The sequence below is a fragment of the Leguminivora glycinivorella genome, chromosome 9 (genome assembly GCF_023078275.1).
Source record: "Leguminivora glycinivorella isolate SPB_JAAS2020 chromosome 9, LegGlyc_1.1, whole genome shotgun sequence".
Classification (NCBI taxonomy): Eukaryota; Metazoa; Arthropoda; class Insecta; order Lepidoptera; family Tortricidae; genus Leguminivora; species Leguminivora glycinivorella.
Genome location: NC_062979.1, coordinates 24,154,849 through 24,170,436, shown reverse-complemented (window position 1 = coordinate 24,170,436; position 15,588 = coordinate 24,154,849). Strand labels below are relative to the sequence as shown.

The 15,588-nt window shown below is 38.9% G+C and overlaps 2 protein-coding genes across 2 annotated transcripts in view; both read right to left on the bottom strand.

Moving 5' to 3' along the window:
* The window catches only part of LOC125229588 (organic cation transporter protein-like), a 48,572-nt gene extending 43,371 nt beyond the window's left edge, over positions 1-5,201 (bottom strand). Inside the window, exon 1 of the mRNA XM_048134463.1 lies at positions 4,510-5,201. Coding sequence (XP_047990420.1) covers positions 4,510-4,664 — 155 coding nt within the window. The 5' untranslated portion in view covers positions 4,665-5,201. The remainder of the gene's footprint in view (positions 1-4,509) is intronic.
* Positions 5,202-6,521: 1,320 nt separating this feature from the next.
* LOC125229521 lies at positions 6,522-14,478 on the bottom strand. Its single transcript, XM_048134383.1, has 7 exons — positions 14,372-14,478; positions 12,949-12,981; positions 12,143-12,179; positions 9,572-9,601; positions 9,270-9,296; positions 8,151-8,402; positions 6,522-6,722 (listed from the first exon to the last, which is right to left on the bottom strand). Exons 1-7 carry the CDS (start codon positions 14,411-14,413, stop codon positions 6,550-6,552), a joined length of 594 nt encoding a protein of 197 aa, XP_047990340.1. The 5' UTR covers positions 14,414-14,478; the 3' UTR covers positions 6,522-6,549.
* Between the last annotated feature and the right edge of the window lie 1,110 nt (positions 14,479-15,588).

Sequence of the window (15,588 nt, the reverse complement as noted above, 5' to 3'; positions counted from 1 at the left end):
GGACCGGGACAAGTGGCGTAGAAAAGAGGTCTATGCTCAGCAGTGGGCGATAAAGGATTGATGGTGTTGATTTTTAACCCCCGACGCCAACGACGGGGTGTTATATGTTTGACGTGTCTGTCTGTCTGTATGTCTGTCTGGGTCGAACCGAATTAGATTTAGTTTTTTATCTAAAAGCTGAGTTAGTCGGGAGTGTTCTTAGACATGTTTCATGAAAATCGGTCTACTCGGTCGGGGGTTTTTTCAAAATTTTAATTTTGTGGTCTTAATATAAAATAAAATAAAAAGAAGAGTACCTGTGAGGCGTTTTACCAGCATTGAAGACATACTGAGACTTCCAGAAAGCACTAAACATAATAGGAAACACAATGAAACAGTAGGTTCTCCTCTGATAGGTCCCGCATTCGCCGAGCTCTCTAAGGATCTTGTCCAAAGAAAATAGGACATTGCTGGACATTGCCACCGCATTATTGTACACTAAATAGTCTGTTTGGAGGGATGCGTCGCCACGGTTTTGCATTATTTAAACGTCATTTTATTAAGTTTTGCAACAAAAGTATTTATTCCCGCGTAAGTACAAGGTACGAAGTATTTTGAACACATTAAATGATAAATTGAAATTATATTCGTCTAAATGGACATTAAAATCATCTAAAGTAGAAACGCGTATGTAAACTTAGAAATTTTGATTATATTTTGACTGTTGACAGAAGATTTTAGGATTTGACATTTGTGATCTTAGTATTTATGAAGGTTTGATAGTTATAATTTGGTTGTAAGCAAAGGTTGTAAGTCAATTGTAAGTGGGTTCATGGGTTGTAATAATTAAACTGTCTTTTTGAAGTTTTGATAGTAAACCATTGCAATCATTGCAATTTTGATTATTTGTAGAAATATTATTAAAAGTGTTAATTACATCAATTACTTACTTCACTGGCTCAGCGACCCATAAAGGATCTTGGCCTCCGACACAAGAGATCGCCACTCTGCCCTATCCTGCGCCACTTCACGCCAGTTGGGTCCACCGAGTGCGGATAGGTCTTTCAGGGCTTCCTCGCACCAGCGATATCTGGGACGCCCATGCGGTCGGTTTCCACCCGGGAGTCCCACATATGCTCTCATTTTAGGTACTTGGGGTGCAATGTAACTGATACCAATCGAAGGGAGGAGGAGAATCACATCAATTATAAACTTTTTATTATGTGAGTGTGTGGTGTGGTGGTGTATGGTTGTAGAATGGCCTAGGGTTAGGGTATGGTTGTAGAATTGGAAAATTGGTTGACTGTACCAAGTCCTGCTGGGCTAGCATTTGATCTGCGCTTCAGTATGTCACCACGACATTGATCACATGTATTTTCATTAGACTTATATTGACCGGGATATAGGGTGCGTTGGGGTAATTTCGAAAGTCGTCTAATTTCGAAAGTCACATAAAAACACCATTATATGTGAGTGTGTTTAGTAAAACGTCCCACTTTGTCGGTTACCATTTAGATTTACTTGTACCTTTATTATGAATAAGCTGACAAAACGGCTTCATAGTAATCGACAAAGTGGAACGTTTTCATTGCGGAATGTAAGGTACTTTTACGTCATTATAGATCTACAATACAATAAGGAAACGCTGTACAATCCCAGGTGCGCAGACTGCGGGCTTGTTCCAGCAGCATCTTGAGGGCGTTGGCGGAGAGGTTTGACTGCCAGTATCTGAACCATTGTCTTTTTTTTTTTATACTACGTCGGTGGCAAACAAGTATACGGTCCGCCTGATGTAAAGCGGTCACCGTAACCTATGGACGCCTGCAACTCAAACAGTGTCACATGATTCACATGCTGGTAGCAAAGTCCTCTGGACTATTATAAATTTAATTAAGTTAATTTTTAAGTATGATAATTATAATTTAGCTCTAGTGTATTTTAATTTAATTAATTTACATACATACATACAATCATATAGGGGTAGGCAGAACACATGAAACTACTAAAGTTTCAGTGCCACTCTTGGCAAATAAGGGGTTGAAAGAAAACGAAACTGTGACATTGCAGTGACAGGTTGCCAGCCTCTCGCCTACGCCACAATTTAACCCATATCCCAATATTTTAATTAATTAAATTATATTTTATTAATATTATATTTTAATTAATTTAATGTATTATAATTTTAATAATATAATTATGAGCCTATGTTGATAGCAGAATAAATAAATAAATGAAATAAAATGAAAATGAAAATGAAATAGACTGATACGAGACTGATACCTTTGTACATGTACATTATCAATTAGAAGGTATTTCTTTTTATCTTAGCATTAACTTATCAGCATTTTTTGCAATATCATTGATATTGCTGATGCAAAGCAATAAAATAATGCGTAGTAACGCCTTCTGTATGCTCACAATTCCGCCTTCATTTGGGCAAAGGTCAATAACCCTTACTATTATTATTACAATGATATAGATACCTACCTGTCTATTAGCCAGAATATAATCATAATCTCGCGGCGACGCTTGTGGTCATAGAGGCATTACTAGGATTTAATAGTTATTTGTTATACAAGGGTGCAAAGTTGTATTTTAACGCCGAGTGTGGAATTGAAAAACGAGCAAGTGAAAGGATTCTATAGTTGAACCACGAGCGAAGCGAGTCACAATTTGGTTTTCTTTCAGCCCCTTTTTGCCAAGAGTGGCACAGACACTTAGTAGTTCATGTGCTCTGCCTACCCCTTTATGGGATACAGGCGTGATTATATGTATGTATGTAACAATATGACGAACAATACGAGATAACCGATTTGTTAGTGACAAATAGTTTTAAATAATGAGGTATAAGTAATGCATCAGTGATTTCAGTCAATTGGACTTAGATAATCCATTGAAGCATTCGATTGAACGAATTGGTCTAGTTACTTACTTGATTGCTTTTTTATATAAAGTACTTGTTTACTTGTTTGTCTGAACTGCTTCGTTTTCTTTTTGCCACGAAGTATCATACAGTGTGTAAGCCTCATACGGGCGATAGATTAAACCAGACATTTATTAGTGTTATGAATTTATGATTATTCAAGAGGTGTTTTAAGTTAGATACTCTTAATTTTCTCCACATATATATTTTTGGAAATTTTCTCAACAGCAATGTAATCATGGTTGCAATGCTCGTAGAAACTCCTAGCACCCGTAGGTATAGTTATTTTAATTTGGCTGCCACGTGACAGGCTAAGCCTAGTGTGGGGCCATAGACAAAATGTAATTGAAATTATTTATTACTAGCTTTTGCCCGCGGCTTCGCTCGCGTTAGAAAGAGAAAAAAATAGCCTATGTCACTCTCCATCCCTTCAACTACCTCCACTCAAAAAATCACGTCAATTCGTCGCTCCGTTTTGCCGTGAAAGACGGACAAACAAAGAGACACACACTTTCCCATTTATAATATTAGTATGGATTAATAATAAACTATTCTTATTCTGCTATTCTATTCTAATAAATAAGTCCAAAGGTTTTTTCTTATAAATGGGCTTACTCTTGGCCACAGACTAGCCAAAGGCAAAGACGTGGCCTACGATGGAGTGAGCTCGCCCAGAAGATGCCTGTTCACTCTTGATTTGAACGCTAATTAAGGTAACGCTTATTTTGTAAAACCGTGCAGGTTGTATTTGGAGTTTAATAACAATTTTGTTTCTTTTCAAAATGCATGTCACGAAATTGCTATTGTCTTCAAAATCTTTTGTTTTTCGTACTTTTGTCCTGATGTGTGTCAAGAGACCGACTGCCGGTCGTTTCAACTATATCTGTTTACATACATACACACAAAATCTCACGTCTATGAAAATCAGCACATGAAAATTCTCAAGTATCAGTGCCACTCTTAGCAATTAGGATATTGAAAGAAAACGAAATTGTGCGACTTTTACCGTGACGGGTTGCTAGCATATCGCCCACACCAGAATTGAACCCAATGTTCTTCTCACAGTCGACTTCTATGACACACATGGGAGGAAAGAGGGTGGTAAAATTAGCCCGATACGTCATAGTCATTAAAACAGTATTGGCACTTGATTCAGTGTTGGTCACGCAAGCCATATGTGTAGTGTGGTGCATCAGAAAAGAATTGAACTACCCCAAATCATCCAGTAGCCCCTGTAGGTGTCTTATAAGGCGCCAAGGGAAAACTGATGGCGGCTGGTATGGACGTACCCTTCGCAGGGTCCTTGCTCACGAGACCTGTGCTCGTCGCCACCACAAAAATATACTAAGGTACAGCGGAGCAAATCTCGACTGGGGGGCAAATGTAACTAGTCCATTTTTTTCCATGTTTTACAATGTTTGCATTATTAAATAGAGTGTCCACATGTATGGTAGGCGTGTACAGTGGATACATGTAGAACTCAACATCATAGTGTAATAACAGAAAAAAATTGATCAGTTACAATTGCCCCCAAGTCGAGATTTGCCCCGCTGTACCTTATAGTATAGGTTATAATTTAATAGACTGCATAAGTATAAAATACAAACCTGTGATCGACCAAGCCAGCATTGAAGACATATTGCGCATTATATACCGCGCTGAACATAATAGGGACCACCACTAGGCAATAGTTCAGGATCTGGTATCTCCCGAACTGGCCTAACTCCGCTAAAATAGCGTCACAGTTCACATCTTTCCCCATTTTAGCAATTCACACAATAAAGTCAGATAAAATTATTGTTCTTTAAAACACTTTAATTTTTCCCTTCAAAAACTTATCCAGATTTACGATTAAGAAAGTGCACTATTGTAGGTAGTTATTTGGCCCGTAAAAGCTGCCCAAAAACAGAAAATTTCCAAAAAAACTATAAAGTCAATAAAAACACTGTTTTAAGCTTAAATCACTTGTTTGAATACAGAGAAAAAGCACTGTTGTAGTTGGCATATATGGTACAAAAAATCAATTCAAAACACAAGGCGTTAGTCGTAACTTTTCCTACTGGTCAAGTTAAATCAATCAAAAAAAATCGACCGAATTGTTAACCCAAAAAAAATAAAATTTGGTCGCGAATTCTGTACCTACACACGAAAGTAAACTTTGGTCACGTATTCCGTACACGTTTTGTTCGATACACGTGTGTGTCGGACGACGCGCCGCGGACGTCTGATAGCGGGTGATAAGCGCGCGCGCAGGTGTGGCAGGACCTTTAAGGTCTGCGAGATTCACTTCCGAATGCCCTGAATGTCGATATCGCAATGAAATGGAACGTATGCCCGAGAGGACGAATACTATAGAAACATGTTATAGTTAACGAAATCCCAAACGACGAGACGTTTATGATTTAAGTACCTAACTTTTGCCCGCGGCTTCGCTCGTGTAAAATTCTAAAATTGCGGAATGCTCCATAGAAATTTCCACTCCCCCCTTTTCAGGGAAGTGGGGAGGGGAGTTTAGAAAAAGACGAAAAGTAGCCTATCACTCTCCATTCCTTCAACTATCTCCGCTTAAAAAAAACACGTCAATTCGTCCGTTTTGCCTTGAACGACGGACGAACAAACATGCAGTTTCCCATTTATAATATTACATTAGTACGGATAAAATGATGAATTTGCTTATGAACATCGGTCGCTAAACTTTTGTACAACTGTGGATACATCCGGAGTTATTCTAGGTATTGTATTATATTTGACAACTTACGATTTTCTCCCCATCAACAGTGAAATGACAAACATGAAACGTGAGTAATAAATATCAACAAGTGGTTTAGCAAGACTTTTTAACCGCCGCCCCAAATCTCAAGGAAGGTGGTTCTCAATTCGTCGGTCGTTACTGGACCGATTTTGAAGATTGGTCCCATTTTTATCAGAACCCATCTGATGACGGGATCCTGGAGAAGTCGAGGGAACTCCTCAAATCTGAAAGGCATACATATATGGTGATTTTATTTTTGTGTTTTTATAAGAACAACATGGCAGTGGCACTTCTGATGATGGTCAGAACGGAACTCCTCAAATCTTAACGGCACACTTATTAGTCACTTTGGTATTTTTATAAGAACAGCATTGCAGCATGCACTTACGTCCAGAACAGTGACATTTATTTGTTAGGAGATTTGTTATGTTTGTTAAGCATATTGACTTTTCAAGTCAAATTCTGTCAAGCTTCGATTTCTTATAATCGGATTCATGAGGAATTGAGGAAACTCCTCAAACCTTAACAGTATACATATTATTCATTTTTGTATCCATCAATAATTAATGATTTACATTAAAAGCAGTTCTAAAAAAATACCTACACATTTCTACATAATCCAACATTCGCAAGTACCTTTCACCAGAACCCCAAAGGCGGCGGTTTTTTTTTCTTAAAAATTATTGTTCGTCGCGACATCTATTGACAAGTAGCAGTAGTGATAATTTACGCTATTTGACGCGTGATTGACGTGTGATTGTCGCTAGATGTCACTACAAATAACTTGCATTTACAGATGTATGGAGTTACTACTTTTCCCTTGCTTGTTGCTCTATGGTTTTGGTCTAGGTAATGAAACAAATGAAACACTAGAAAGCTAGTTTATTGTCAGAACTCAGCAGTCTGGCGCCGGCGCAGGTTCGACGGGCGGGGACTCGCAATCTTTTGGGATACCAACATTCTTCTTGGTGTGCACCAGCTTGGACGAGGAACGGTCTTTCTCCTTCTTTTTTTTCTTCTCCTTCTTTTTCTCGTTCGTTGTGTCCGATACTATGTTGCCGTTTTTGTCTGTGGGAAATATGGAGAATATTTTGAAATATTTGAAGGTTACGAATATAAATTTTATTACTGGATAGTAATGAGAGATTATTAAAAAGTGATACACGAATTACTGTAAAATGCTCCAAATAAAAATACCTATACATATAAGTTAAAAAAAAAATATTGGGGACACCTTACACAGATCAACTTAGCCCCAAACTAAGTATAGCTTGTACTATGGGTGCTAAGCGACGATATACAAACTTAAATAGATACATACATACTTATATACATATCTGACTTAGTTGATTTTTATACCAAGTTTGTTTTCTACTCTTTCTAGCCTTTGCTGATGAATCTGGATGAACTCAGTATGGCCTTTTGTAGCTAACTATCCCTATCGATAGCTCTTCTGTTAGCGTAACCATATCCAGACTGAGCTTCGATCGCCGAATGGCGTTTCTGCGACGCGAAACGCCGGAGAAACGCTGCAGGAATGTAGTCTGGCTCTGTCGCGCCAATACGCAAGAGCGATAGAGATAGATAGCTACGAAAGAGAAGTTATCGTGAGCGTTTCGTGAGCGTTTGTGCATTCGGCTACGCACAGTGAGCTTCGATCGCCACGCAGCGTCAACGATTGTCACTTTGGCTAGGCCGCAAGCACTCATGCCTCAGTCTCTGTGTGACTCGAAACATCGGTAGATGTTATATTTATTTATATTTATATTTATTAATTTCGAGATCCAACAGCTATGACATAAGTATATAAGAGACAGTAGATACGGGAAGCCAATTACAGGAACTCACTGGTAGTGACAATTTATATAAAATACTAGCTTTTGCCCGCGGCTTCGCTCGCGTTAGAAAGAGACAGAAAGTAGCCTATGTCACTCTCCATCCCTTCAGCTATCTACACTTAAAAAATCACGTCAATACGTTGCTCCCTTTTGCCGTGAAAGACGAACAAACAAACAGACACACACACTTTCCCATTTATAATATTAGTATGGATATAGTGACAATTTTTTTTTTCTAGCCTGCGTTAGTGTCCCACTGCTGGGCAAAGGCCCCCCCTCTCTTCCTCCACTCGACCCTATCACTCGCATTTCCCCACCAGTTGGGATAAAAATTTTCCAGGTCGTCGCACCATCTCCTTTTTGGTCTGCCTGTACCTCTACCTACACCATCTATCGTAGTCCGTGGGTGGGACCCACGGACTACGATAGTGACAATTTATATAAAATATATAGATGTTGTTGTTGTTGTAGTCCTAAAGCACCCCAGAGGTGCAAAGGGCCTTCACAAGCTCGCGCCACGACTTCCTATCTTCAGCGACCCTTGTGGCCTCGCTCCAGCTCAAACCAGCCGCTCGTAGCTAATTTTTTTAATTTTAGCTCATTTTTTTTAGCTCATCTGTAGATATAATATCTAAAATATCTAAATGTTCGTATTTACCTGTTATAATGATGTGGGTCTTTTTATCCTTCAGAGAATCCGTCTCCTTCATCACATGCTTATGCTTGTTAGTCAGACTGTCAGCGTCTTCAACCCCGTCTACATTCAGAGTATGGTTCGTCTGGTTGTAGTCGTCTTCTACAGAAGACTTCTTAGTTTTGATACTGGTGTTGTCCACTATAATGGTCTTTGTTAGACCGCCTTTGAGGTGCTTCACTTTTACCTTCTCTTTCGTTTTGGTCTTGGTATTTGCTGGAATACATAATTTATCGATAAAAAAAATATACGATAAAGTGGACCGATTTCGATCAAACATAGCTAAGAACATTCCCGGCTAATTCAGCCTTCAAACAAAAAAAAAAACGCAATCTAAATTAGGAGCTACGTTACGACGTCAAACTTAATAACACCCCGTCGTTTTTGCGTCGGGGATTAAAAACTAGTCTTAATTCAAAATTAGTTCAGTGTTAGATTAAAATCGAAATAAAAGAAAACTTTCTTAAGGACGTCATAAATATGAAATCAATCTGAATAATGCCTATCCTTAATAACCATTAAGGATAGTTCAGATTGATTTCATTCAAAAATGTTTCAATAACGACTTATAAACGATGTCTAATCATGAAATAAAACTATGGAAACGGACTATATCGCGTATAATTAATTTACAATTCATCCCGACGATTCCCGATGGCTATCATGCTATATGTAGAAGGCCCATCAAGTTCGCCGGACGATAACCGTCTGTCAGTTACTCTGCACAGTTTCATTTTACCTGACAGACCAATATCGTGCGACGAACTGGGGCCCGCTCGAAAGGTACAAGCCTTGTATTACAAGTGCGCGAACTGTCAAATCGTATGGGTTTCCATGGAAACACACTTGTAATACAAGGGTTGTACCTTTCGAGAAATGGGGCCCTGCGGCCCGTTTCTCGAAAGGTACAAGCCTTGTATTACAAGTGCGCGAACTGTCAAATCGTATGGGTTGTCATGGAAACACACTTGTAATACAAGGCTTGTACCTTTCGAGAAACGGGCCACTGGTAGTCAGGTACGCGGTTAACTTATATTATGCTGTACTAAACGTTTTTTGCCAAAAACAATTGAAAATACTTACATGTGTCTTTGGACGAACTCTTGCTTACTGTAATTAGAAAAAGTACGATTGTTATATACAATCCAACACAAGTTAGTATAATAATTATGCCTATTGCCTATTACTTCAAAATTTACACGTATTATATATATTACACTATTTCCTACTAGATAGGTACTTAAAAAATACTATTTAGGTACGTAATTAAAAATCAAGGGCTTAGATAAAAGAAAGCAAGAACTATATGTATACTTCAAAAGGAAGAATAAAATTGGCAAAAAAAACTACACACTAAACATACTTGTAATAAAATAAATACTAACCTGTATCCAGCGTCTCCTGCCTATAGTGAACTGAAAGGTCAAAAAATATGGTCAGTCGAATCCAATAATAAAAATCATATATTAAAATCGTCACTTTCAGCCGAAAGTTTTCTATTGCTACATTCCAAGAATATCCATAAAAACTACTTTTTCAGTACAGATGGTGTTTTTTTTACGCACTAGTGCGAGAAGTGGTTCATTATATGCCAGGTCGAAACTTCGGAGGCTCATCTGTACTGAAAAAAGTCGTACGATACACGTGCGAAAAGGAAATTCGTAACTCGTGTCGATTTAAAACACTCCCTTCGGTCGTGTTTTAATTTATCGCCACTCGTTTCGAACTTCCTTTTTTACGCACTTGTATCGTAATGTACTATATTCCTTTTTGCTGTGTACTTAACACAGCAAAAGGGAGTGTACAAGTTTCTAATATGGTGGCAACGCGCATGTGACACGGTTTGAGTTGCAGGCGTCCATAGGTTACGGTGACCGCTTTACATCAGGCGGGCCGTATGCTTGTTTGCCACCGAGGTAGTATAAAAAAAAATATTGATTGATAATTATTTAGCTTTTCCATGCCTTTCCTTATTCAAAACTACAAATCGTCACCCTAGTTCACAATCCAACTATAGTACATTACGATACAAGTGCGTAAAAAAGGAAGTTCGAAACGAGTGGCGATAAATCGAGAGACACGAGTTATGAATTTCCTTTTCGCACGTGTATCGTACGACGTTTTTCAGTACAGATGAGCCTCCGAAGTTTCGACCTGGCATATAATGAACCACTTCTCGCACTAGTGCGTAAAAAGAACACCATCTGTACTGAAAAATATCTTAATGTGGATGCACTATGTAGGTACTAATTAATTACAAGCATCATCATTTTCGTCATAATTAGTACAACTGTGAACGACGGTATCGAAATATTGACCTCCAGCAAGACTCAAACTTGCGACCATTGAACACCGGTTCAATCGCTGCTGCCGAGCTTACTATATATATACCTACGAGTCAACATAATAAATAATCCATACTGGGAAAGTGTGTGTGTCTGTTTGTTTGTCCGTCTTTCACGGCAAAACGGACCGACGAATTGACGTGATTTTTTAAGTGGAGATAGTTGGAGGGACGGAGAGTGACATAGGCTACTTTTTGTATCTTTCTAACCCCCTACTTCCCTAAAATGGAGGGTGGAAGTTTGTATGGAGCATTCCGGAATTTTCGAATTTAACGCGAGGAAGCCGCGGGCAGAAGCTAGTTAATAGATAAATTAATGCCTGTATTCAAAGGCAGAACACATGCAAACGCTGTTTCATTAACACGTTAGCAATAAAAGGGTGGAAAGAAACCGAACTTAATATTTCAGAGGCAGGTTATGAGGTTACTAATTAGTAATTAGTAATTACTAACCTATAACCCCCTTATTCATAAACTTATTCTAAAGTTATCAAGCCGATAAAGTTCGTTGTCCCTTTCCGACGTACTGGCGTGATAGAAAAGGACAAACGAACTTTACCGACTAACTTTAGAGTACGTTTATCCAACTATAGTACATTACGATACAAGTGCGTAAAAAAGGAAGTTCGAAACGAGTGGCGATAAATTAAAACACGACCGAAGGGAGTGTTTTAAATCGACACGAGTTATGAATTTCCTTTTCGCACGTGTATCGTACGACGTTTTTCAGTACAGATGAGCCTCCGAAGTTTCGACCTGGCATATAATGAACCACTTCTCGCACTAGTGCGTAAAAAGAACACCATCTGTACTGAAAAATATCTTAATGTGGATGCACTATGTAGGTACTAATTAATTACAAGCATCATCATTTTCGTCATAATTAGTACAACTGTGAACGACGGTATCGAAATATTGACCTCCAGCAAGACTCAAACTTGCGACCATTGAACACCGGTTCAATCGCTGCTGCCGAGCTTACTGTATATATACCTACGAGTCAACATAATAAATAATCCATACTGGGAAAGTGTGTGTGTCTGTTTGTTTGTCCGTCTTTCACGGCAAAACGGACCGACGAATTGACGTGATTTTTTAAGTGGAGATAGTTGGAGGGACGGAGAGTGACATAGGCTACTTTTTGTATCTTTCTAACCCCCCTACTTCCCTAAAATGGAGGGTGGAAGTTTGTATGGAGCATTCCGGAATTTTCGAATTTAACGCGAGGGAAGCCGCGGGCAGAAGCTAGTTAATAGATAAATTAATGCCTGTATTCAAAGGCAGAACACATGCAAACGCTGTTTCATTAACACGTTAGCAATAAAAGGGTGGAAAGAAACCGAACTTAATATTTCAGAGGCAGGTTATGAGGTTACTAATTAGTAATTAGTAATTACTAACCTATAACCCCCTTATTCATAAACTTATTCTAAAGTTATCAAGCCGATAAAGTTCGTTGTCCCTTTCCGACGTATTGGCGTGATAGAAAAGGACAAACGAACTTTATCGGCTTGATAACTTTAGAGTACCTACGTTTATAAGGGGATAAGTACATATATACAGTCCACACTACTATAAAACTAAAAATATATAATATAAAAAAGTCACAAACCTTCTGGTGCTGGGCTATCGCAATCTTCTGATGGCACCTGAGAGAAAAAAAGACTTAACAAAAAAGGAAGGATACAACTTCGTAATGAAATATATTTCACAGCTTTCATTTGCTCTAGGTAAACCAATAGCGAGTCGTTCAGTATTGCACTGATCCCTCTCTATTATAGTTCACCCATATTAGTGCTACACAGATAATTACAATTAGTTACATAGTTATTATCGAAAGCGCTGGTAGCCTAGCGGTAAGTACGTGCGACTTTCGTTCCGGAGGTCGCGGGTTCGAACCCCGGTTCGCACCAATGAGTTTTTTGGAATTTATGTCTGGAAGTCACCAGCAACACGCTGAGATGAGGCCATTTGGTGGCACTTCATTACTTTCTGTCTTGTTGTTATTATTATGTGTTCTTTGTCTTGTCTGTGTTCACGAATAAATGTTTATTCTATTCTATTCTATTCTAAATGTCATTTGATATATGCCAGTCGCTTTTCGGTGAAGGAAAACATCGTGAGGAAAGGACTAATTCCAATAAGGTCTAGTTTACCCTTCGGGTTGGAAGGTCAGATGGCAGTCGCTTTCGTAAAGACTGTGCCTACGCCAAATCTTGGGATTAGTTGTTAAAGCGAACTCCAGGCTCCCATGAGCCGTGGCAAATGCCGGGATAACGCAAGGAGGATGATGAGGTACATGTCATGTGGCTAGCTACAATACAATTTGGAGCGTGAACTCGCCACTTGACTTCAGGCCCAGACTTACCTTAAATACAGACTTCCTTACTTTAAATCAATATAATTATATAGACTTACTTCGTCAGTGGGGGCTGCGCCGGCAAAGATCACCTGAAACATGTCATAGAAAATAAGAATTTGCAACATCAATAAATTGGGAAGCAGAATACATCACCACTATCACCAGTGAAGGTAAAGTTGAATACAATAAACATAAGCTTGCACCACAGATCAATACAACAAGATGGCCCTTACAGGGCGACTCGCGGTCACCAAGCATACGACAAATCAGGTTTATAAAAGTTTGAACGCGTGCGACACCGATCAGTAGCGCCCAAGTATACGACCCGCTAACAGTGTCCGTGTCCGCTCGGGAAAAAATCTTAAATAATCAATTTTGGTTGCAAACAATGGTCTCTTACAGCATAAAGTGGTGTGGCAAGTCTTCTAACACTTCTACATGTAAAAAAGATGGAACAACATTCCACAGTTAAGTCAAATTAATTATTTTGTTGAATATTGTTTATTGTCCGCGGAGTTCATTTATACTGGTCAATATGGTTGTGCTGAGCGGCGCCGAGGCGCGTCCATCCTTCTTTACCGAGTTAGCAATGTGATATGCTATCCCTTTCACGTAAACGACTAGACATGGGGCCATGTTAGTTTATGTCTGTTGCGGGAACTTCGTACTGCCGTTCGTACCATGTGCTACCATTTTATGAAATATAAAAGAAAGCAGATTTGTAATAGTGAATAATTATCTAGAATCTGTAGAGTCTGTAGTGGTATTTAGTTCATTGATTAGTTTAGAATATTTAGTTGGTTATTTAACTTAGTAAACGTAAGTAAAAATGCAAAGTTTAGTTATTAGTTACTAGAATGATTTTTATTGAGATGCTATCACAATTATCATCCTCCTTGCGTTATCCCGGCATCGGCATTCGCCACGGCTCATGGGAGCCTGGGGTCCGCTTTGGAAACTACTACCAAGATTTGGCGTAGGCACTAGTTTTATGAAAGCGACTGCCATCTGACCTTCCAACCTTCTAACTAGGCCTTATTATAATTTAATTATAATATTATAATTTGTTGCAAAACAAATTCACCACAGTACTGGTACCGGTACCATTGTCTATAATAGACATGTCCCATTCCCATCCCTACTGCTAATCATAAAGGCGCGCCATTATTTGAAACGACCAATGGCAGCACCGTGCGCGCCCGCCTCACCCCGCAAGGATTGGTGATTTGCGTCTCGAACAATATCGCTTGCATTTGGCTTCTAGTGGGGTGTTCTGTGGCTTGCACACTCCTTTTTGCTGTGTACTTAACACAGCAAAAGGGAATGTACAAGTTTCACTGACACTGTTTGAGTTGCAGGCGTCCATAGGTTACGGTGACCGATTTACATCAGGCGGACCGTATGCTTGTTTGCCACCGACGTAGTATAAAAAAAAATAAAGCGTGATGATTATTTTTTTAGGATTTTAAAGTAACTCACCGACAATATCAGCCCCGTGCCCAGTATCACACAAAGCCTCATTTTCTGGTCCGACTACCAATACAGACTGTCAACCACCCATCAACCCACTTTATACTACCGCTAATATATTCATGGCAAATATTATCAACCACGACCACCATACAATACACCACCATACCTTTAATTACCCAGGTGATCAAACAGAGACAGTGTTATTCAAGAAGTCGCGTGCTTTTACTCATAATGTCATATTATTAAAGGTAATTTAACAAGTCTACGCGACAACCTGGATGACACGAAATCGACACGAGAATGCGATCTTTTGATGTTACAAAGTATCAAGAATTTGAATTTTGAACTGTATCGTAAATGTTTAAGGTTGCCAATTGAAAATGGATCAAGATTCTTTTATGAAGTTGTCATGGTTGATGAACTAATTGATGAAAAGCGTCATTGTAATTTGTCTCACATTTTGTTTATTTATTAAAAACGTCGGTTTAAGTAGTAATTAATGTACAATTGTACATGATAAGAGTACATGATGCGTTGAAAATTCGCATGAAACGTTAACTACCTGTTGAGTCATTTACTACACTACCGAGATTTCAAAACCAACATGTCAAAATATGCCTACACATCACTAAGACAAACACAACAATGTCGTATGTTATATTTGGAATGGAAGCCGAATGGCATTTCTACGACGCAAACCGAAAACGAAACGCCGCGAAAGGTAGTCTGGCTCTGTCGTGTTAATACGTAAGAGCGATAGGGATAAATAGATATCTACGAGCTTTTCGTCTCATGAGCGTTTGTGCATTCAGAATTTCAGATAAGCATGCGGGCCATCTGACGTGCGTCCGTCACAGGTACCTATGAGTTCGCTGGGCGATATTGACCTGTCAGGTACTTAAAAGCGAAATAGTATTTTATACATACATACATACATATAATCACGCCTGTATCCCATAAAGGGGTAGGCAGATCAAATGAAACTAAAGCTTCAGGGCCACTCTTGGCAAATAAGGGGTTAAAAGAAAATTTTATACAATCGTGATATAATACAAAGCTTTTCAGTCGAGTGTACCATGTTTAGGCCACGAAGCTTGTTGAGTGGCCTAATAGTACGGTACGAGAGTGAAAAGCTTAATTATATCACTATTGTATACAATACTTTTTCTATGAGTCATCATCTTCATCATCAATGGACGGAAATATCATCATTCATGCAAGTT

Excerpts from the sequence above, each read along its gene's own strand:
- LOC125229521 (XM_048134383.1), bottom strand. The coding sequence starts at position 14,413 with ATGAGGCTTTGTGTGATACTGGGCACGGGGCTGATATTGTCG. Across the intron at positions 12,982-14,371 it reads GCACGGGGCTGATATTGTCG|GTGATCTTTGCCGGCGCAGC; the intron begins GTGAGTTACTTT and ends GACATGTTTCAG. Across the intron at positions 8,403-9,269 it reads GAGTTCGTCCAAAGACACAT|CAAATACCAAGACCAAAACG; the intron begins GTAAGTATTTTC and ends TATGTATTCCAG.